General features: G+C 36.3%; 1 protein-coding gene across 1 annotated transcript in view; it reads right to left on the bottom strand.

Moving 5' to 3' along the window:
- Positions 1-14,741, bottom strand: part of LOC5567867 (tyrosine-protein phosphatase 69D) — a 51,088-nt gene extending 36,347 nt beyond the window's left edge. The window contains exons 1-2 of the mRNA XM_021853130.1: positions 14,293-14,741; positions 13,514-13,622 (exon numbers count right to left, since the gene is read on the bottom strand). Coding sequence (XP_021708822.1) covers positions 13,514-13,622; positions 14,293-14,386 — 203 coding nt within the window. The 5' untranslated portion in view covers positions 14,387-14,741. The remainder of the gene's footprint in view (positions 1-13,513; positions 13,623-14,292) is intronic.
- Positions 14,742-24,392: the final 9,651 nt, after the last annotated feature.

Raw genomic sequence — 24,392 nt, 5'->3', positions numbered from 1 at the left:
CTATATTTACATCTTATTTTCAGTCTCTCCTACTCTTTTACTCTCACACCGAGCAGGTAGGAGAGAGCTCTGTTTTTAGTGAGGCTAGGGTCAGTTTGTCTCCGTCACCATTCTGATACTGACGGAGGATGGATGTGCTCCCCAAAGCATGGTCCTCCGTGAGGCGTCTTCTGGTGGCTGGACGGTTTTTTTTTGTGGAGGGGCTGGGAATCGAACCCATGACCTTCCGCTTATGAAGCGAAAGCGTAACCTCAAGGCTACAGCTACCTCCTTCTAACAATACTTATTTACAGTGGCTCAATCTCATTTTCGTACGGGGCACTGTTTTCCTATCAAGTTGGTAAAAATCTATTAAATGGTACATGAACTTCGATATACTTTATCAATAATGAAGGTTATAGGTGTCACCTATTGTTTGGCAATGACAAACTATATTCATTTGCATAAATCTTTGGAATAATGGAAAAGTATTGAGATTGTGTCTATAATTGACCCAATTCCATATTCGTACACCTAACAAAACAGAAATATACAGCATTCAAAACTAATTTTTAATGGACTAGATGATTACTTAAGCTCTTCATTGTGTTGTTCAGATGCAGTAGAATACATTTGGAAAATTGAAAAGCGGACATATTTTAAACTTAAGTAAATTTAAGAAAAATATCAGTTTTCCCATGTTTTTTGCTAAAATATTCGGTAAGTCGAACAATAAATTGCATTTTTTTCAACATCACTTCCTTAATAATGATAACTGCGAATATTGAACAAGTTTCAAAAAAGTATAATCAGTTTTAGAGTAGCTAGGAGTGGATATCGACAACTTATACTTTTGAATCTTAGGTAGTATAACATTTATAACAAACCCAAAACCAAAAATTATAGTCAATTTCTTTATGTTTGGCTCCTAAATGTATATACATAATCCATAGTTAATGTTCCTATCAAAACATTGCGTAATTATCATTTTTAATTTACATTTTACTACCAAACATGATTATAGAGATTTAAAGAATAAATATTATTGCCATAACCGCAACACAAACGTTTTTTAAAATGATGAAAACAACAGGATATATTCTATTAAATAGTATATCAATGCTCTCTGATCATTCAAGTTATTTTGTATTTTTCTTATAAAATCAATAAATTGCAAAATAGGGTGCTATTTTGAATATAATTTGAATATTATTTCAAAGATAATTGAATATTACGATGACATCAATTATGTGGAGGTATGTACAGCGTAGTTTAGGGTACTTTATTGTAAAACGAAGTTCGTAGTTCAAATTATTTTTACAGGCAAATTCAAAATTAACATTTACCTGTTGTTTAGAATGAAAATTTGTTTTACATTGATTAAAAATATCATTTTAGAAGAGTTTTGAACTTATGGCACAACAATTTTCTGCACTCAAAAGGGATAAAAACTGTTTATGATTTCTGTAAACTATATATATTTCAACTAAATTTCTATCAGAGCTTACGAGTATAATCTATAGATTGGATCCAATGACAAAAATAAACGTTATTGTTCGAATTATAGGATTTAATAGCAAAAATCATTGGAAAACTGGCATTTCTCATAACTTTACCAAAATTTCATATATGTCCACTAATAAATTGCCCAAATGTATTTCACTACATCTGAACATCATAATAAAGCATTTCAGTAATCAAATAGAGCTTCTAAATTTAGTTTTGAACGTTGTGCGTATGAATTTTGGTAGGTGTACGAATATGGAATTGGGTGAATTTTAGACATCAATTCAATACTTTTCTATTAATCCAAAGATGAATGTAAATGGAAACATTTTGTGATTGGCAAACAATAGATAACACCTGTTACCTTCAATGTGGATAATGTATATGTAGCTCAATACTTCATTTAATAGGTTTTTACAAACTTGATGTGGAAACAGTATCCTGTACGAATATGAAATTGGACCACTGTATAATGATTTGGTTCTACCATCTATTGTAGCAAGGCATCTGCCTATAGCACTGAAATAAACTAAGAAGCGGTTTGTTCAAGATTGTACTAGAATCTTGTCACCTTTATTCGCAGAAGAGAGGCTCGATGAAGAGAAATCGATCATGCGACTTACGCCCTTATTCTAGGACACGCTTGTGTTGTTTGTGATCAGTCAGACTCCTGTATGAAGGACCAAAAATGGATACATCCGCACATGTGCGGACCCGCAAGCAGAGACACTTGTACACTACCCGCGTCAGGGGAAGAGAATCTCCTTCCAGAAGGAAGCTTTCATGAACAACTGTAAAATCAAGCCCTCGATTGACAGAATACTCCCAAAAGATGGGGTCGAAGAGACCGCCCTCAATTTATGAAATGTTAACAACAAGGAGGAGGCAGTCCCAAGCGCCTTGTCCAAATTGCTTCATTCTGATGTCCTGGTGATCCCAAGCCCAACCAAAAATACAAACAAGAATAGAAATAAAATCAGATATGATATAATAAATGAAATCATTATAATGGAATATAAATACAAACATTGAAATTATAGTTATATATGACTTAGATATAGATGTTCAAATTAATTTGATTCTTTGAATGTGATGAATCCAACTAAAGTAAGGGCGGATTGCGATTTCGGGAGAAGAACGACATTCTGAAATATGAAGAGCGGTGATTAAGCTAGTATTTATATTTATATTTATATTTATATTTATATTTTTATTTATTATCGTCAATCAAAGTAGACTACATGTTAACACTTAAATCTATATACTGCTATATCTTACAGAGTTAAAGTATATTCTTAGTTTACTACGCGACATTGTTAAATCTATTGTTTTGCAATGTTGATTATATAAACTCATCATTCGGTTTAGAGGAGAAAATTTTGCATAATTAGTACGACGGTGATTAATAAAAAACAAGTTACGATTCCTCAATTGCCGGGAAGGAGTATAAAAATTTAAACTGTTTAATAGGTTAGGAGAATCAATACGATGCGAAACAATATCGTTCACAAATGAAACCATAGCGAATTCACGGCGCTTTTTCAATGTCTGAATATCAATGAGCATGCATCTTGATTCATAAGATGGAAGAGGGAAGGATGTCCAGCCCAATTTACGAAGAGCATATAACAGAAATTGCTTTTGAACTGATTCAAGACGTTCTTCATGCGTCTTCATAAAAGGAGACCATACAATACTACAATACTCTAATATAGACCTCACGTAAGCGACGTACAAAGTTTTAATAGTGTATGGATCATTAAAGTTAGAACCAAAGCGTTTGATAAAACCAAGCATATTTGTTGCTTTATGTATAATGGTGTTGTAATGATCGATAAAAGTGAGTTTTGAGTCTAAAATTACGCCTAAATCTCTGACCCTATCGCATTTTTCAACGATTTGATTTCCTAAAACTACAGTTGTTTCTTCTGTGTTTCGCTTTCTGCTAAAAGTAATTAAATTACATTTTTTAACATTTAACTGAAGTAGGCTTTTACTACACCATTCATCAAAAATAGATATTTCACTCAGATAGATGTCAATGTCGTTAGCATACTTGATTTCCATGAATAACTTCATATCGTCGGCATAGATAAGAATATTTATATGCTTAAGAATGTAGGAAATATCATTTACATATAATATGAAAAGAAGAGGTCCTAGATGTGAGCCTTGAGGAACTCCTGATGTAACTTGGATAGGATTCGATTTTTTACCATTATATCTCACGATTTGTTGCCGATTTGTTAAATATGATTGTATCCAGTTTAAAGATGGTTTATCAAATCCTATTTTTTCTAACTTGAAGAGTAACATAGAGATATCAATGCGGTCAAATGCTTTGCTGAAATCAGTATACAGAGCCTCTACATAATTACCATTGTCCATAGCATTCAAAGTGTAATTGGTGAATTCTAGTAAATTTGTAGAAGTGGAACGGCCTTTAAAAAATCCATGTTGTGCATTTGTAATTCTGTTCCTTAATTGCCCAAACAATTTTCTATTAACAATGGATTCAAAGAGCTTTGGAATACAGGAAATTATAGCAATTCCACGATAATTACGAATATCAGTTTTCTTCCCTGATTTGTAAATAGGTACTAAGAATGATTTCTTCCAGATTTTAGGAAATTTGCCGGATTTTAGTGACATATTGAACAGCCAAAACAAAGGAGATGTTAATTCAACAGCAAGCTTCTTCATAAATACTGGAGGGATTTCATCAGGTCCTGCACTTTTTGTGGCATCCAATCCTTTCAAGCCTGATAAGATGTCTTGTACACTTATCTGGTGCACACTAATGTCATTTGAGGGGGCAGGGAAGAACGAAAAATAATTTTGGTCCCGATCCTCTTCTGAAAATGTCGTATAGATTTCTTGGAAAAACGTTGAAAAGAGGTGGCAAATTTCTTCCGGGTTGTTAGCGTCTTTATCGTCAAGTTGCATTTTGGATGGTAGATTGTTTGATTTTAATTTTGTTTTAGTATAATTAAAGAAACTTCTTGGGCATGACTTTATATCGCTCCCAATTTTTCTATTATACTCTTCAAGTGCAGAATTTATAGCAATGTTCAACTGCTCACATAAGTCCAGGTATTTCTGCATATTATCATCACTTCCATGTTTTTTTTATAAATTTTGTGAGCCTTTTGCTTTCGATTTTTTAAATTCCTGATATTTCTATTAAACCAGATGGGATTTTTTGAATTACCAAAAAGTTTTTTCCTTTTCACAGGTACCTCTTCACGAATAATTTCCATTAGTAAACTGTAAAATATATCAACAGCTTTTTCGACATTATTTTCTTCTCTGATCAGTGATTGCCAGTCAATTAAGTTTATTCTATTTTTTATGTTTTCATAATTTGCATTATCGTATTCATAGATATCCTCATATTCGCACACTGTGGGTCTGCAGTTATTGTGAATAAATAATTTCCTATGTGCAGCCTTGTAACAGTACCTATTTATAAGGACAAATCCTAAGTCGTCTAATTCTTCTGTATTTTTCAACGATGCAATCAGAAATTCTACAAAAGAAAATTCCTCGAATTCCTACTAGATAAATCAGATGATTTTTCTAATAATTTGCATCAATTCATTTTAAAGTTTTACATTAGAAATGCGTGTTACTCCAGAAATTCTTAGTGAAATGCTTACATGAAGTAAAGTAATTGTGGATGTGGGTAGACTAGTGGGAGAAATTGATCACTCCCGTATCCACGTGTATGTATAGAATCTATTACAATATGAATAATGCACAACTGCCAACATGTGGCTAGAATGACTCCTATCAATTAATCATTGTCATAAAAGGGGCGAGCAAATGATCCATCAAGAATCATTTTGCACTTTAATTTTAGTGTTAACTATATCAAAAAATGATTTCATACTTGCTCTAAAACTCACACGAATTTCAGAACCCAGTCGTCTCTTCTTGCCCTGAATGAATTAGAAGAATATCAACTAAGCCCTCCTAAGCTTGTAAATCACGCAGTTAATTCCATATATATTGTAACCTAATACTTGTTAGCGCTCAATCATCTCAACTAACTTCAACATTTTTTGTAAAATCAATTGGTCGGTGTTCAGACGGACCGGACTAGATAATATTTTGGCGTTCTAAAGATAAGTTAAGGACTCCATCAAATGTATTTTTGTCTATACTATTCATAAAATTCTGTTCTTAAGGTGGATTTTAAGGTGAAGCCACTTTGTGCTGGTGCACAAAGCCAAAATAAAAAGTGCACTGTTGTGGGATGCTTTCTTCGCGAGATTTATGCCTTTAAAGTTTTAGTGCAATCTTAGAAGTTGATTCCAAACTGTTTCACCTTAACTACGGTAAGTGCGAAGTCATATATCTTGCAACACAACTTATTTAATGTGTAGCCAACAGTTGAAAAACAACATGGTCTGCTTGGAGTGTCACCGCATCAGTCCACCCTGCCTTACACTGAGAAAAATCTACACGTCAAGGTCGTGTGTTTTACTTATAGATTTGCGCAAAGAGGAAAACCACATGACTTGAGTGTGGTAGCCATATGGATTTCGTAATTGACTTCACGGTATAATAACATTTGTATCAACATTAGGTTGTCATGTGAAACGAACATGAATGTCTAAATATTAAATCATGAAAACCAACTGATTTGCTTATTGAATGCGAAATGTAGTGGCTTTAGATAGTTATGTGTGATAGAACATGAATGTCATGAGACTGAAAGAAGAAATTTGGTAGAAGAACTCTTGCTCCCCAATATATGGATTCGAGGCTCCTCTGCTTGTCGCAAGCTCACTTGAATGTTTTTTTTTTTTCAAGCATGTGAGTCAGCAACAAGCGTGGCGCCGCAAATCCATATTTTGGGAAGCCCGGGATTAGCATATTTCATTTCATTCGAAGCTGAAAGCAAGGAAAATCTGTTAGTGGAATTCGATTCTCTAACACCATACATTATATCCAATGCTGGAAGTAATGCATTTCATTTATAGAAAAATAGAATGAACTCATCATCTTCACTCGGATATCTTCACTAATTGAAAGAAAAACGAATCCGCAAATTTTCCTCTAACACTTTCAGCTTCAGAATTTGCTTCTTCTCTTTGGAACATGATGATGACCGTCGTTCGACACGAGGGCCGACCGCAATTTAGTTCACTATGGGTTGGTCACTAACAATTGAGAAATTTGGAACACGGAAATCGACAGCAAGCTCATCGATTTCAAATCGACCAACTTGAACATGATGAGCATGACACAAGATAACCATAAGTTAAACACACTGAATCCGTGTTGGATGATGATATATGCACCCATAGGTTGACACACACGAATTTGAAATGGAAAGCTTCAGGAACTTATGTGGAAAATTATGGAATTCATGTTGTCGGTTGATGAATCGGTCCATGAAGCAAAACTAAAGAATTGAATGTGGAACACACACGAGGTTTGTAAGAAAATCACAACAAATCGATATAGACGTTCATGAATCGATCCATAATTTTAAGCACACGGATCAAACGTGTGGATTTTTCTCAGTGTACTCAGATTGCAGCGACACAACCAGCATTGAGTGTCGTGCGGTAAGTCGTCAGTCTTCGGTCGTCGGTCGTATAGGTAAGTCCAACTCGTAGTTTTGGGCGATTCTTTTAAACGCCAATAATGAACTTTCACGCCTTCCTGTAGAGGAATCTTTAAGTATCATGTCCAAGATGTCACAAAAAGCCTACTCAAAGTTGTATGAAAATCTTGCCGGATTCTATTCTTGGCACTTTTGATTCACTTCGGCAGTGAGCAGTTGTTTTTTTAAAGCTACAGGGCTCATATTTCGCCACAATATGCGTCATACTGATGCGCTTCTTATTGCAAAGCGTTTGACAATTCAGCCGAGAAACCCCACACCCGCCCCCTCTTCCTTGCCAAAGTGGTCATGGAAGTACCTATGTGGTTCTGCACTTCATCTTGTTTAGCATTCTGTAGTTTTCTTTTTGGATTTTTTCGAATTTATTATCAGTTTTCTTTGAAAATTTCTTTCAGGATTGTGTATGACTCAAGCATGATTTCTTACTATTTCCAAAACACAAACTTATTTAATATATCTTTTCCTTTTCTTCAAGTGCGTCATGCATTTTGGCACCCCCTAATGCCTGGCCTAACCAGGCCATTTACATGGGAATGACATCAAACAACTCTTGTGAAGGCAAGCGATTGACACACTTAGGACAATTTCAGTCCAGTTGATCTCGTGAAGATAGAATACTTATAGACAAGTTTTGTGCTTTACGATTCTGATAGTTGAGGTGAGATGTGAAGAACAAATTGTATAGATTACAGAATTTTCCCTAAAAGGAAGAATTTTCCTGTGAGCAAGAAGCATAAAAAGGCTTAGATAAGCTAGTTTGTGATTCAAAACTCTCATGAAGCATTCTTATTTCGTTGTGGAATAGCATTCCCCGAACGAGGGATTTTTGTTTTGGTATTTAGAATCCCTAATCTCATCGGCGCATCGAGGTACCCACGCGCATCAGCACCAACCTAAGCGCCACGGTGGTGCTCATCCCATTTCGGTGAGAGCGTGGAGAGGAAAATCTCGCGCGCTATAGGAGAACTGTGCGACACTCCCAGCGCCGCACCGCCAACGAATGACGCTCAAACCCACTGTCCTTCCATTTAAGGCTCCCCCAAATCAAGGCGATTTTTTACAGCGACAGCGACAAACAATCGCTGCGATTTCGTTGATGTTTCGCTGCATGCACAGTTTTATGAGCGTACCCAAGCCACGGAGGCGCGATTTCGCTGCGATTTTCGTCGCGTTGGTCTAGATAGTATCATACAAGATTGCCTGCAGCGAGAAAACGACGGAATCGCGGCGATTTTTCGTCGCTGTCGCTGAAAAAATCGCTTTGATTTATCGACGATCGATTCGGGTTACATAACCGCCGAATGATCTCACGGTGCAAGTTCCAACTGCACGACAGCCAGGGTGGATCTCAGTTAGACTGAGACTGCAGAGAAGTCGATAGAGCCGTCGCTCTCTCTTAAATAGCTCAGTGCTGAGAGCTTAGCGGTACGAGCTTGTGCTCCGAGGAGCGACAATCGGGCCACAACCTAAGAACAGAATTTGTACGACAAACTGTAAGTTTTTCACACCATTGAGCTCAAAATTCTAAAATCGTTAGAGTTGGTCGGAGAAAACTGCGTGTTTGAGCCACCTCAAATACTCGCCTATATAAAAAGTCTTATAACCGGATCTTTGAAAAGCGTCAGCAGTCTCTCTAACCAGAGAATGGCGCTAGAACTGTTGTACGTTGTGTTCTAAGCAAGCATTACAAATCAATTTGCAGAGAAAAAAATGATTTTTTCGTAAACAGGTTGCCAATTTCAATGAGTAATGATTCAAACTCAGTAAGCCAATATGTAGCGATCTGTGGCATATCTCTTCATTTTTCGACACTAATAGCAGTGAAAACTTCCATTGTAGATTTCTGAAAATTGTTTTTGTTGTTGTTAAATCATTTCGTCAAAATTTCGTTTGCATAATTCGATAAACATCCAACTAGTACTGGTTTGAGCAATATTTAGATGATAAAACATGCATCCCAGCAGATCTTATTGAACAAAATCGCTCAAAAGTAATCAACTTCACCCCATTTACGGTAGTCAGAATTTATTCATAAAACGCCGCGCGAGACAGGGCACAAATAAGTGTTAATAATCACTTACGTTCTAAGAACAATAAGTGTTGTGTTCTATCTTGCGTTTTGTCGAGGTTCTTACGTTAGTACAAACTCTATGAAATTTAAGCAGTTTGGATTCCTCACAAAAGTGAACCATTTATCGTTTTCCTCCAGAAATTATTACGGGCCTTGTTTCAAAGAATTCCTACAGATATTTATCAGAGAGATTCTATAGGGTGTCCGTATATTATCGATATAAACTTTGAAAACATGTTTTTTTTTGTGACAAAGCTGAATACTCTCGTAACAATTCTAAAGGGCCAATGATAAAATTGTAAACGAATCGGATTTTGATACCATTTGATAGCATCTCCCAATACCCACAAACTATGCAAACATTGTCAACATAATCATAAAACTTACCGTTATAAATCTGATTTTCAAAACAGCCAATAACCGCTTTTTCCAAATATTCATTGGCCCCCTGCTTAAAAGTCATCGGGTCTCTCTCCATCAAGACGACCTACACTGATAAAAATCCACACGCTCGATCTGTGTGTTTAAAATTATGGATCGATTCATGAACGTCCATATCGATTTGCTATGATTTTCTTGCAAACTTCGTGTGTGTTACACATTAAATTCCTGTGTTTTGCTTCATGGATTGATTCATCAACCGACAACAGGGATTCCATATTTTTTCCACATAAGTTCTCGAAGCTTTCTCTTCAGATTCGTATGTGTCAACCTATGGACGCATAGATCATCACTCTAACACGGATTCAGTGTGTTTTGCTTATGGTTACCTTGTGTCATAATCATCATGTTCAAGTTGGTCGATTCAATGATTTGCGCAATGAGATTGTTATGATGAAATCCATGAGCTATGCTATCGATTTCCATGTTCAAAGCTTCTAAATTGTTTGTGGTCAACCCATGGGATGCATAGTGACCTGAATTGCGGTTGGACCTCGTGTCGAACGACAGTCATCATCATGCTTCCAAAGAGAAGAAGCAAATTTTGAAGCTGAAAGTGTTAGATGAAAATTTGTGAATTCGATTTTTCTTTTATTAGTGAAGTTGACCGATGTACGAGAGTTCTACCTTTCTATAAGAAAACATTGATTATAATGTATAGTTTAGTAGAAAAATCGGATTCCACTATCAGATTTTCCTGGCTTTCAGTTTCGAAAAAAAATGGAATATGCTTATCCCTGGCTTCCCAAATTATGGATTTGCGGCGCCCCGCTTGTTGCTGGCTCACGGGTTTGAAAAAAAATCAAGAGAGCTTGCGACAAGCAGAGGAGCCTCGGATCCATATTTTGGGGAGCAAAAGTTTTTCTACCAAATTTCTTCTTTCAGTCCCTTGACATTTATGTTCTATCACACATGACTATCTAAAGCTACTACATTTCGAATTCAATAAGCAAATCAGTTGGTTTTCATGATTTAATATTTGGAAATTCATGTTTGTTTCACATGACAACCTAATGTTGATACACATGTTATGATACCGTGAAATCAATGATGAAATCCATATGGCTACCAGACTCAAATCATGTGGTTTTCCTCATTGCGCAAATCTATAAGTAAAACACACGACCTTGACGTGTAGATTTTTCTCAGTGTATACAATCGCAAACTCTCGATTACTTTTTCAAATCGACGTAAGTAACTTTTATACGGTTTTGAGAAAATTAATTCAGAAGAATCAAAACCTGTCTTCTAAAACTGTTTTAAAATGAATCACCTTTTTAACATTTTTTCGACGTGTACATTTCTTAAATTTTGCTTACAATGAGCTCGCGTTCAAAAACTATGGAGTTCCTATTATTTCACACAAGAATTTTATGACAAAATGATAAGCCGTTTCATTCAGTTACTTGCGACGTTTTTCTACCAGTGTAAAATCGACTCAAGTAGTGTTTTGTTTTGATTCGTGGTTAAGTCACTTTGTCTCTCCATACAGCGGGGCGGCGAAAGTAGTGGTTAGGTTGCGAAAGTTGAAAATCTTACTTTCGTCATTTTGTAAATCCGGAAATTAAACGTTCTAAAAGTGAAAAGTTGAGTTGGTACAGAGCGGTACGCGTAGAATTCCGCCTGCTTAACACGTAGGATCGATAAAGTAAGTTTGTATACTTTTTTGACTTGAGTCTGTATGAATAAGTTTTCGAGAACTGTCATTGGCCTTAGTACGGTGAGAGGCCAATGACTCTTTCTTGCTCATTCGTTGAAAACCAAAAGGGCCTAGCCTTGGGCCAAGGCACGCCAACAAAATTATAGATGGCCTATAAAAATCGGAAATAGGCTGAGCAATTAAAGTCATCATATTTTTCACATTTTCGGCAGTTTTCAGAATCTAATCGATTGTTAACGCGTAATAATAGTAAATTGTCACTCATCGAGCAAGAAATCACATTGATCGATTTGAATACTGAGAAATAGGAATCAAAAATTTTATAAACAATATTCATATCGAGTTTTCTCAGAATCATCGATCTGAGGATTGGCCCTTTTGAATAGTTACGTGAGGTTTGTTTTCTCAAAATGTAGAAGTTGATTGAGAACGTAAACATAATGTTGCCACCCACTCGAACTACCCACTAAAGCACCCTCTTGAGCCACCCAACAAGACGAAGCACAGTGTTATGTGCGCAGGCAAAAAATGAATAATCATGTTCCATGTATATCTCCATCCACAGAATTGAGTAGACAGTCACAGTTTACAATATTATTCAGGTAATATACTTCGAAAACTGGCAGCTACTTGGCAACGTCATTCCTATCCACTTCGAACAAATTTGTTGAAAAAATATTCTAGTGATCCAGATTGTATATGCTACGATAGGAATGACGTCATATGTTTACAACCAAATTTGATGTTTACACTAGTAAAGAGACTGCCTTGTATTGTTTATGCCGTGAGCAGTATTACTTGTACATGTTGCATACAATGGTATTTATGTCGATATTAATTCATCAAAACATTCATAAAAGATCAAAGTATGTCTTTTGACCAAAATTATAAGCATTTCTGACACCATGCGTGTTTTGTTTATGTTGTTTTTACAAAACAGTTGCCATCAGTGTGCATTTAAATGGCACGGTCAATTGTAGTGGATAATCCGCCACCCGCAGTGCTCGCTTCGTTTTTGTTCGTGTTTGATGTTTACACACTACCGCCATCTGTTGACCCGTCGGCCAAACACGCTGATTTTAGCATTGGGCGTACATGTCCTCGTGACTATGATTTTGATCGAGATTTGTTCTAAGTGTTACGTCTGTTTGTCTGTGATCTTATATTCATTTTTGCTGTTAAGTGGCGTCCTAGATTGTTTTTTCCCACGCAAAAAAAGTTTTGCAAAATTTATTGAATGTTGATGCAAGCGAATAAATATTCAAACCACTTCCAATGTTGGCTCAGTTAACTTGCGTTCCGGTACTGTTTTTCGAGCACAAATAGATGAATATAAGTGATTAATTGATTCCAGCACAGTGTGAGAAAAATCAAAGTGTTTCAAGTATCGCATCAAATTTTCAAATGCTACGATGAGTAGAAAAAAATAGAGTTTCAGAACGGGCATAGAAAAAGCACTCAAAAATCGAAATCGGCAACGAGTACCGTACAACATTTTTTGTGCAATCTGGTAAAAGGTCACTTAGCGGATATCAGAAATCATATCGAGATGCGTTCACGATTATTTTGTCATTGCTGTTTGCATTTGACGTGCAAATCCAGTCTAACTGAGCTTCAAATGCGGTAACATTGAGTAACCAAAGGATACTTAGCAACCATGATGCATATCACCGCCAACCTAGCAAAGAAAATCAAATTTTGTCTTCGCCTTCCTTGTTAAAAATCTTACCGCGTTTGGTGTTCCCGCATTTGATATTTGCATTTCAAACGCACACAGCAATATTTCATTACGAAACTAAAAAGGTATTTTTTGTAATTTCTCATCGTAATAGGCTGTTTTTCATTATGCCAATCTGTCATGGAACGGCCTACTTTCGTGCACTGAAGTTAGCAGTATGGGAATAGTCATTACGCAACTGAAGACAGTGCTGTAATGACTCATTACGCCATCATCCATTACGCATTGTTTTGAGTTGCGTAATGAATCATAACACCACCATTTTTCAGGAATTATAAAATAATGGTGAATGCATTCCGATATAATTTCTGATACCCTCATGTGGTCTTCTACGAAATTGCAAAAAATGTTGCACGGAACAAGTTGCAGAATAATGATTTTTACAGCACGAGTCGTAAATTTATCCTACGCGGCTTGCCATAATCGATTCCACATCCACTTTCAGTATCCCGATCCGTTCCAAGATTTCCGATGACTCACCTGCTGTCGGAAAAGTTCTTCCCATCCTTCTGCCACATTGGGTTCTCCGCTCCAGTAAACCTGCAGGATAAGGTGCCATTTTTGCCAGCGAGAAAATACCGCGGTTCAACTGAAAAGCGAAAGAAAAGACGTCAGCTAGATGAATGAATGTTTAATGGCTTCGAAACCGCAAGCATCCTCCGAGTAGGCGGTGCACTTGCCATGCTAAAATTAACGGTTAATTATTATCGGGAGTTGCAAAAGGGGGGTGGATTATAGTAAATTATTATCGTCGAACAGTGTGATGGCTTGTTGTGACACATCTACGCGCCAGACTAGTATTGGTAATAATGCAAATATATGCAAGGTGGCGTCGAACGGATCGGGCTCCATTGTATGTTTGAGCTAATCTTTGTGTGTCCAGTCAATGTTAATAAGGAGCTGAAAGGACACGTTTTGGAGCCCGCTCGTAGCACGCATAGTAGGCGCATATATCGCCATAGGAAGCCTGCCCGTCTAGAGTTGTTGCTGCCTGCCAACGAAGTCGCCTACTACATATGTGCATACTCAACAAAAGAGCATAGATGCGACTGTGTACATCTAGGTTGCTGCGATTGAATGAGTGAGTGAGGAAGAAAAGAGAGCTACTGAGTGTTGATGTTACGGGAGAAGAACTGAGGGGGTGTCGTACAGAATGAATGAAAAATGGGATTCCGATAGCGAATGGCAACCTAGATTTTACTTTGATTAAGATCTTAAAACTAAAACACTTGATCAGATTTCGATTACTATCAACGTACCTAGACTACCGGCAGCGTCGGTCTCGATAAACTGAAGGCCCAAAGTGTAAATACAAACAACTAGAAAGCACAAGTGGGCTTGGTTCTTCCACATTGCTCTCCCTCTTGTCGCAAGTGTGTAGGATCCGTCGTCGCCCGTAAGTCGTAAGTCTGTCCGTCCGTCGTCCGTCTTTTCGCGTAGGGCTGCGCTCGACGGCTTATTGACTGCGTTTTGCACCGATAGCGAATCGGAAAAATGCCGGTATCGTCAGTTCACACCATTCTCGCACGTATTCCGCACCGAATCTACACAGTTCCACTCATGCCGGACCGAATTCAGTTTGATTATTTCGCGACAAAATAATGGAAAACAAAAACTGAAGGAGATTTGTCGAAAAGAATAATGGACACTCGCTCTCGCACTTCTATACTCTTTTTTGCCTTCTTTCTTCTGCCACTGATGGCCGTACTTCTAAGGGCAACCCTGCGGTAAAGTAGGCACCGAGCTTGGTGCCAGAGCGAGACGGTAAGAACATCTGTCAGCGTTGACGTCTGTCAGAATGGAACGAGGGGTACTGTATGCTGATAAAATGATTTTTATTCAATGTATGCTGATGCTGAACAAATCCAATTGGATTTTAATTCTATAATGGCTTGTTCATATATTTCATAACGCTGAAAATGGTCATTTTGGACACCCACCCAACCCCTTGTGTCGCTTTTTGTATTGATATTTTTCTGATTTCTGTGCCCCGCCATACTTTGTTGTTCCTACACGTTTGAAATATCCAGTGCAGTCAAACCTATATGAATCTACTCATGGAAATATCGAGTCATGAAACAGAAAAGCTTTGGAACTCTTTCATAGTAACCATGAATTTTTTGTTTTAAGGTGAAACAGTTAGGAGTCAACTTCTTAGATTATACTAAAATTTCAAAGGCGCATACCTTGCGGAAAAAGCATCCACGAACAGCGCACTTTTTATTTTGGCTTTGTGCACTAGCCGAAAGCTTAAAATAAGAAGATCAGAAACGTTTGCAAACTATTTCTCCAGTTTAGTGCCTTTGAAAACGCGAGTAGGGGCACAAGTCGGCCATTGTGGCGGCCATCTTTGGATTCTGAGACGTTTCTCCTTAAGCATGGGTCCATGAGTCGATATCGAGTCATGGAACATCGACCCATGGAGTTTCCACTGTATTTCCCAAGTTTTTGAAGAGAACTAACAGATAACTTTGACCCTTTTGGCCAAATGGCGTTCGGCCAAATTACACGGAACCACATATGCTTCCTTTCAGTAACTACCGTAAAACTGGGTAACTTCGATAGTTTTTTCGAAGAAAACTTGAATATTTAGGCACGCTGTTTCAAAGAATTACAATTTATATTTTTAAAACAAGTACCGTAATCCGGGGTATCATTGATCAGCGGGGTAACATTGATCGGAATGACCCATCTCATAAAAAGTTCGCATTATCATTTATTGATGGAACATTTCCAAATCATGAATGGTGCTTCTCTTTCTTATATTCATCAGCTGATATTACCGAACGTTGTTTACATAGGTGATCAATGTTACCCCATATCAGGTAAAATAAAAAATCACTTAAAACATTTTTTTTTAACATGCTTAAATTTATTAAAAAACAAAATAAAGTGTATAGTCACGAGCTATGGGTGGCAGTACTTGTTTTAAAAATATAAAATTTGCAATAATTGCATTTTCGAACCAACTATTTAAGAAACATTCAAAAAAATGATCAATGTTACCCCGGTTTACGGTACTGGCATCCTAACTATCGATTGCAGTTGATAGATAACCAAAAGATTTATACTGAATGGATATATAATTTTTCATACAATCGAAAGTCGGCTTTCTGATTTGGGGTAACTTTGATAATGGAGTATAAGTCGAACAAAATTGTATGAGTTACGGAACATTTATAGGGCGTTGCATACCTCTAGGCGTTTAACGCTATATGGAAATTTCTGACTTAGATTACAAAAATGACCCTAGTTTGTAGAAATGGTTTTCGCTAAAAGATTTGAGGCCGAATTCATATTCTACTACAACTAGGCTGTCAAGAATAAGTGACGACTTTATTATGACTTCATCAAATAGTGATCATGGAACAGATTGTTTGTGAGCATTTCAAAAATTCTAAAATCTTATACAATTTTAATATTTGCATATAAATCCTCAAATGCACTTGATTCCAACGAAAATAGCTTTGACATGAAGTGTCATACAAACACTCTTTACTTTTACATTCGTTTTGCTTAACAGATTAACTGCAACTTTGTTATTTCGTTTAGTATGTTGTGGGTCTCGCTCTATCAAAGTTACCCGCATTATCAAAGTTATCCTGTTCTACGGTACTCATAACTTCAGGATTCAAAATATAATGATTGAATATTCATTCTCTTGGAAGAAATAAAAAGCTGTTAAGATCTCCAAGTAAATATTGATAAACAACCGTCACACGATCAATGTTACACATGTTGATTTGAAAACGTATGGAACTATCTCATATTCCAAACACATTGATTTAAATTATGATCAGCATGAATGAACATGATTCAATTCGTCTGAGCTAGTTTAACTGATTGTGCATTTCCCAAAAATCCACTCTGCAGAACACTATTCCCCTGAATGGGACATTCCTCAAATATCCATTCCTCAGGATGAGACGTTCCTCAGAAAAAAATAAGAAACCGATAGGTACACATCTAACTGGAAAACACGGAGGAAAACTAAATTTTAGTTTCCCGGAAACGTTTGTGTTTTTTAAGATGATTCAGTTTGGAATCAACTTCTAAGATTGCACGGAAACTTCAAAGGCATAAATCTCGCGAAGAAAGCATCCAACAGCAGTGAACTTTTTATTTTGGCTTTGTGCACTAGAAGAAAGCTTAAAATAAGAAGATCAGAAACGTTTACCAACTATTTCTCCAGTTTAGCGCCTTTGAAAACGTGAACAGGGGCACAAGTTAGCCATTGTGATGGCCATATTTGGATTCCGAGATTTTTCACCTTAATGGAACGACTTCCGGTTTGTAGCAATCGTTTTCATATTGATTGGGAGATATTGAAAAAAAAACTCATCGACTACTGTGCAGCGCATGGTCGGAAATGTAACTGTGTTTTCCATATATTTGGACGATTTTCTTCATATAAATTGCAAGCCTAGAATTGATGGATTCCACTAAAATTGCGACATTAGCTTCTTGAATCCCCAGAAGCTGAGCTAATACTCCAGTGGCGAATCGCGTGACATGAAAAAGCGTAAATTGCGACACAAGCTGAAAGAACAACGCGAAATTAATGATTTTACAATTAAAGTAATAGATTCGGAGGAAGGTTGTAAGAGAGAGATGATGCATATAGAAGAAAAGCTGGTGAAGATTTGCGATAAGCTTGAGCATAGCAAAACAAAGAAATTCGATATGTCCGCGGTCCAAACCAGGTTAATTCAGTTGTATTACCGATTAGAAAGATTGAAATAAAAGGTTGATGTGAATAGATTAGTGGAGGAGATTTTAAGTCTGTTGATTCCGTTCCGGATTGAAAATCATGTTGTAGAAACGAATGTAGTTGGAGCAGTAGATCGGGATTTAATGAGACTTAGTATGCCCGAAGAAGATGAAGATGACTCAGAGCGCGAGGGTACAGATTGCGACGACTCAGATTGGAGAGAGACAGATTGTTCAAATAAAAGTACGGAGGAAGACACACGGAAAAAGAAAATGCGTAAGACGAAGTCAACTGTTAGGAAAGCGAAAGGGAATGAGCCAAAGTTAAAGAAGATTAAAGAACCAAAAAGAAAGTACATTCCGAGGAAATGTTGAAAAAGCTGTTAGATCACATAGATAATTTTATGGAAACTAAATTTAACAATCTAAGGAGAGAAATGGACGAAGACATTTGAAAGGTAAGAAAAAGGAAAGGCATGCAGTAAAGAAAGGCAAGAAAGATAGCGAGACGGAAGAAAAAAGTAGTTTGGCCTCGGTCAGTAGCAGACTGGCGGATGCGCTTTGATGGGAAGGATGATGGGAAGAAGCTGAACAAGTTTATTGAAGAAATAGACTTTATGGCAGAAGCGGAGGGACTGAGTAAACGAATGCTGTTCAACGAGGCCATTCATCTGTTTGCTGGTGATGCCAGGACATGGTACATGGAAGGATAACGTAACTGCGATTATCGTAACAGGAGTGTGCTGATTGCAGAATTGAAACTTGAGTTTCAGCCTCCGGACATGGACTTCCATTATGAGCAATAGGCTGCACAACGCAGACAAAAACGCTCGGAGAAGTTCCAGGATTCTCCGAGGAAAAGCTTCAGGAATTACCATAGTGATTGTATATAGATTTTTGTCAGGGTCTCACACAGGGATCTCTCCAGAAACTCTTCTAAATATTTCTCTACCAATTCTCCCAGAAATTTTTCAAAGGATGCTCAGAAAAATTTCTCCAGAAATTGCTCCAGGAAATCCTTGAGAACTCCAAAGCAATTAACTTCAGTAATTTTCTCATGTATTACCTGAATTCTCCATCCCAAAACTCTCTTAGAATATTTCTTTACTCTTCCTTTAACTGAATTCTCCATTTGTTACTCCAAAAGATGTTCCTAAGATTTCTACGGATTTTTTTCCGATGAAATCTCCAAATTTTAATCTTCTTATTTCAGAGATTAAAAAAAATCTGAGGGGTTTTTCAAGGATGCCCCAATTATAAATAAAAAAGCTACTCCAATATAAACGCCAAAACGTATAATATTGTTTGAACACCTTTTATTTAACTCGCATAAAATAGTTGTTGTAGTTCTGTTCTATGATATGAGTCCGTTTGATTCCTAATAAAGGTATTTTTATCCCACTGATCCATATCTGTGGGATGGACTACTTTGGAAAATTGTATTGAAATTGACACTTTCACAAAGAGCCATGAAATTTGAGGTATATGTGAGGTGTATATGTGACATTGTCAGGGAAAAAAAAATGTTTCATAAAGCATCATTAAAAGTCTTAGTCAAGCTTTGTTCAAGAAAATGATCATTAATTGATCCACAACTGAAGGGTGACTATGTTGGTATGCAAGGATGAGACGCTTGTTTGACAAACTTCCTCACTACACAGTGTTTGCAGAAACAATTGAAGAAGAGAGAAGCAAATAGCAGTAGTAAAAAGTCACTCATACACCATTGCATCCGAACTTCTCAACTGCATTCAAAAAAGATTTGAAAATTCCTGGTATCTCCTTATTATTATTCGGACATATTTTCCAAGAAGTGCTTGGGTGGCTCAGAACATTCACTTCATCAATGCTGCAACCCATTTATTTGAAGCAATATATGTACAAAAATATATGTACAAAATATATATGTACAAAATATATATGTACAAAACACATACACTTTCAAAGAATCATGGTCCACTGATCTGGAGACTATATTCCAGGGAGTTATGGAGTTTATAGCTGCAAGAAAATATCAATAATTTGATCGAATGAATGGCCTAAACTAGATTAACAAACTTCACAAACGAAATTGTAAACATTATATAAGTAAAAAGATATCGTAAAATGAAACCAAAGTGTCTATCAATTATTACTTACAACGCGAATCTATGTCCAATAGACTGATGCAAATTTTGAAATTTTTGCTCCCCTGTGCTTAAACGGTGTCAATTATGATGAAAACCATTCTCCCAAAATTTGAAGTGATTTGGAAGAGATTTGGTTGTGCACAGGTCATTTGAAGTTAATATGGAAATTACTATGGAAAAGGCAAAGCTTTTGTGTTCAGTCCTCTAATTGCTCGTACTAATAATCAGTGGCGTAGCTAGGGTTTTTTTGGCCCGGTGCGGTGTTCCATTTAGGGGCCCTCAAGAAAGTAATGTGAACGCCGTTCAAATGCGAACGCTAATGTGAAATCAACTGTTGAAATAAACGATGACCAAATAACTTTTATAGAATTATGACTAAAATTATGGAACTTATGTTGATATGATGATAATGTTGTTGTAGTCGTTAAATGACACAAATGTCAGTTAATGAGCCTACAGTTCTTTTTTTAAATTCTGTTCAAAAATACATTAGTTTACTGAAAATTATCAAAAGGACTTCCAGTGAACTGCCATGTAAGTTGATATATTAGCTGGCGGAGTAGCTCTGAAAAGCAATGATCCATATACAGCTTAAATTGGGAATTCTAGCGTAATGTTGACATTACCCGAATTTTGTGTTTTGTTCGATTTTGAAATTCTTGATGGCAGAAAAGCCTTATATTATGCTAACTTATTACAAAATGAACACCAAAGATTTTCTCAAGAGTTCATTTTGTGATTTTCACGAACTTCCTAAAAATTAATAAACCCTAAAAAATCCAATGTAGAGTTCTCCTTAAGATAACCATAAAAGTTACCTTAGAGATTCCAGCATAAATGTCTTCAAAAAACCTTCCTGAAATTGTTCAAGAAAATAAATACTCCAGAAATGTTTACAATGATTTAACGTTTTCTCATAACTTCCACCAAGATTCCCGTTTACAATATCTTTATGATTTCAAGTCGTCTTTCTCAAAGGGTTTTCTAGAATTTTTTTTCAAATTATCGTTCAGATTTTAACCAGTGAATTCCTTCAGGAATTACTCCAGAGATTGTCCCTAGGATTATTTCGGGAATTAAAGAATATAGAGTTCTTAGAGATTTTTTTAATTGCGACAGTTATCTTGTAGGAATTCCACAAGTTAATCCTCATGATATTCATGCATAAAATCTTCTGAGATATTCCTCAAAAATAATTCCAGGGATTCCACCAGATTTTTTTTTTTTCAAAGCGAATTCAGAGATTGTTTTAAGAGTTTCTAGAAACATTTGATCAATATTGACTTAACGGATTCCCGTCCCAAGGATTTCTTGAGAAATTTCATAAGAAAATTGTAATTAAATTCCTCCAGGATTTTATCCAGAATATTTCCAAGAACTGTTTCCAAAGAATTCCGGATTCTAGGGATTTTAAATTCAAGGATTTTGAATTTCTCCAATAGTTTCTTTAACAGACATATCTATGAATTCTTCTATGCCTTTGATCAAGAATTTCACCCAGTGATTTCTCCAGGATATAAAGAAGATTCAACTATTAATTCTTCAAACCATTTTGCCTACGATACTTTAATTTTTCCGGAGTATAGAAATTCATAAATTATTCCAGCAGTTTATCATAAATTTTTTCAGCGACTCTTTCGAAGAACTATCCAGTGATGATTCTTGAAATGCCCTAGCAATTATTCAAAAAACTCGTACAGGTATTCGTCCAAAAAGCTAAAAAAAAATTTCTCGAATTATCGTCAGTAAATTAATTACGAAATCCGTCCATTTGATTCCATCAGGAATATCTTAAGAAAGTTCTTTAGGATTTTTTTCAGTAGGTTCTCCAAGTAATCTTTAAAATTTTCGTCTATAGAAAATCCTACTGATATTTTGTATTACAAAATATATTCGGGAATTCGTCCAAAAACTTATCAAGATCTCCAGATCCCCCAGAGATTTCTCCTGGAATAATGCCGATACTCTCACAACGTATTCGTTCTGAAACTTTTCCATGGAAAATCTTTCAACGTTGGTTCTTCTTTGAATGGAGTTTTCTAGTGATTCCTTCATCAATTTACTGATACGTTTTTTAAAGAATTCTTGGGGAATTTATTCTAAAATTCTGTCAAGAAATAACAAAAGGATTTATTTCAAGAGTTCCTCATAACAAAATTCTTCAAGTCCCATAATTGCCTAGGGTCGGTGTTCTCTTAGTGGACAGTCCCCTATAGTCGCACTAGTGGCCATTTTGATATAAATCATTTCAAAACATTTTTTGACATGGAGGTCAGCTGCTATTTATCTAAGTACCATTGATACTAGAGTTTTCAAATTTCCCGGGATTTTATTTCCCGAGAAACGGGAAATAAAATAACCATTTCCCGGGAAATCCCGGGATCCCGGGAAATTCTGGAAAACGTGAAAATAAAGCAAATTTTGTGGAATTTCATTTTTCAAATTATTCGTTATTCGTGTAGGGTCGGTGTTCCCTTAGTAGACAGTCTCCTATTGTCGCACTAGTAGTTTTTTACGGCCGTCTTGCTACAAATCGTTGCAAAATATTTTTAACATGAAGCTCAGGAATTATTTACCTAAGTACCATTGATACATAACTCGATTTTGATAAAAAAAAATGATCGAAATATAGTTTAGCATATAATTTAAGCTCCTTTGCATCTACAGGAAACCTATTGTTCCTATAGTAGCAGTACTAAGAAAAACTATTTTTCATAAAACAAAATAATTAATTAAATTAGAACTTTTTTATATCAATCAAAAGCTTTTGATCCACTTTTTAAAGCAAAAATGTAAAAGTTATGTAAAAACACGGTTTTGATTTGTGTTTTGCTTTGTATTATAGGCTATAGTAGCACAAGCGAAATAAATACAAAAAAATGTTTTCGTATTTTTTGTGTTTTTTTTTTTACAAAACCGCGATAAAAAGCTTCCAGACGTAAAAACAATGCCACTGACTTTATTTTTCGATTTTATTCGAATATTTGTTCTTAGTCATGCAGCTTCATCGACCCTATATGTATTTTGTACCAGTGAATATGTTGGTTATTTCTCTTCTTTGTGAGTAATTTATTTGTGTTTCCTAAAGAAATGTTAGCTTCATTTCAAACGCTAGGCTTCAGAACAACAAAGTTTATAGCATTAAGCAAAAGTCCTCGTGTAGTTTATTCTTGATCCAACTAGAGTCTTCATATTAAAAATTGTGACTGTTACATCCATGAAAACTTAATAAGCCTACTGAGTTCATAGAAAAGATGCCGGAAGATCGCAGCAAGCCGTGCGCGCGGGCGGCTGCGTTTTGAATTTTCTGTCACGTTTACTTCGGTTCCGCGTTTTGGACGGTGAAAAATAGATTCGGCTGATGGCGCTATGCCACCTTCAAAATTTTTTTGTGCTGTCGATGTTTCCGCCGATATTAGCAGGTGCAACGTACTCCGGGTTGTAGTACTTTGTACAGTGATAAACAGCTGCAATAAAACTGGCTGTGGGTGCAGTGATTTAAGTGTTATTTTTTATTTGCGGGGATTTTAAAGATGGCTTGTGGCGTGCTAGATTTTTGCATGATTCCGTTAGTGTTACGCCACCCGGATAGTTTTTTTTTCGTTTGGAATAAGTGTAACTTTGACAAAATAAGATAAGAAAGCATACGATTGTGAGCTATTCATCATTTTAATTTTATGCTTTCTGATAATATGTTTTAAAAACCTGTGTTAAGTATGAAAACCGCCTTCGATGATGATTATTGTGCTACGCAGAAATTAGTTCAAACCAAATTCTGATATGAAACCATTCAGAGGATGCCGATTCAAATTCCCAACAGATTAATATTAAAGTTTTTGAGGAAACGTGTTTTTACTCGGCGTTTCGATAAATGGACGGATTTGGTGAGTTTGTTCCGATTTAACCGCTATTACTAATTCTAGGCTATTTCTGTAGCATGTGGTTGGTCATTTAATCTTCTCGTTTCAGAGAGCGAGTAATGGCGCTCAAACCAAAGCTTCTTAGCTAGGGCACAAGGTGGAAATACCTGTGTCTCATCCCTGGAAGACGAACACGCATGGAGTGACTTAAACTTTCTTAGCAACGTCACTCTCAACGATGATGGAAACATTTCATTCACACTTACACTCAATTACAAAAATTATACTAAACTACACATACACTAAATTTCAATCCGGTCGCATCACTCGCTTATAGTGAATCCTAGACCATTTCCCTTCCCATCATCCAACTCCTTGACATCTATGAGGGCGTCGGTGAGTCGCTGGCCTCTCTTCAAGTAGGTGTCATATCATCATTTTCCTTTCCTTTCCTCGTAACGGAGAAGATGGGCGTGGCCGGCAATGGAAATTATCATGTCTTTGCATCTCTGACTTCCGATTGGATAACTATTTGATCCAAAATAGTTTTCCATGAGCAATTGGAACAAGTGTTGTAAAGTTTCTAACATGACAGTTTTCAGTATGCAATCTACGAAATACTCCGTTACCACGCAACGCAACGCAACGCAACTGAGTTCA

This window comes from Aedes aegypti, chromosome 3 (genome assembly GCF_002204515.2).
Source record: "Aedes aegypti strain LVP_AGWG chromosome 3, AaegL5.0 Primary Assembly, whole genome shotgun sequence".
Classification (NCBI taxonomy): Eukaryota; Metazoa; Arthropoda; class Insecta; order Diptera; family Culicidae; genus Aedes; species Aedes aegypti.
The sequence above is the reverse complement of the archived record's forward strand: the minus strand, read 5'-3'. Positions and strand labels throughout refer to the sequence as shown.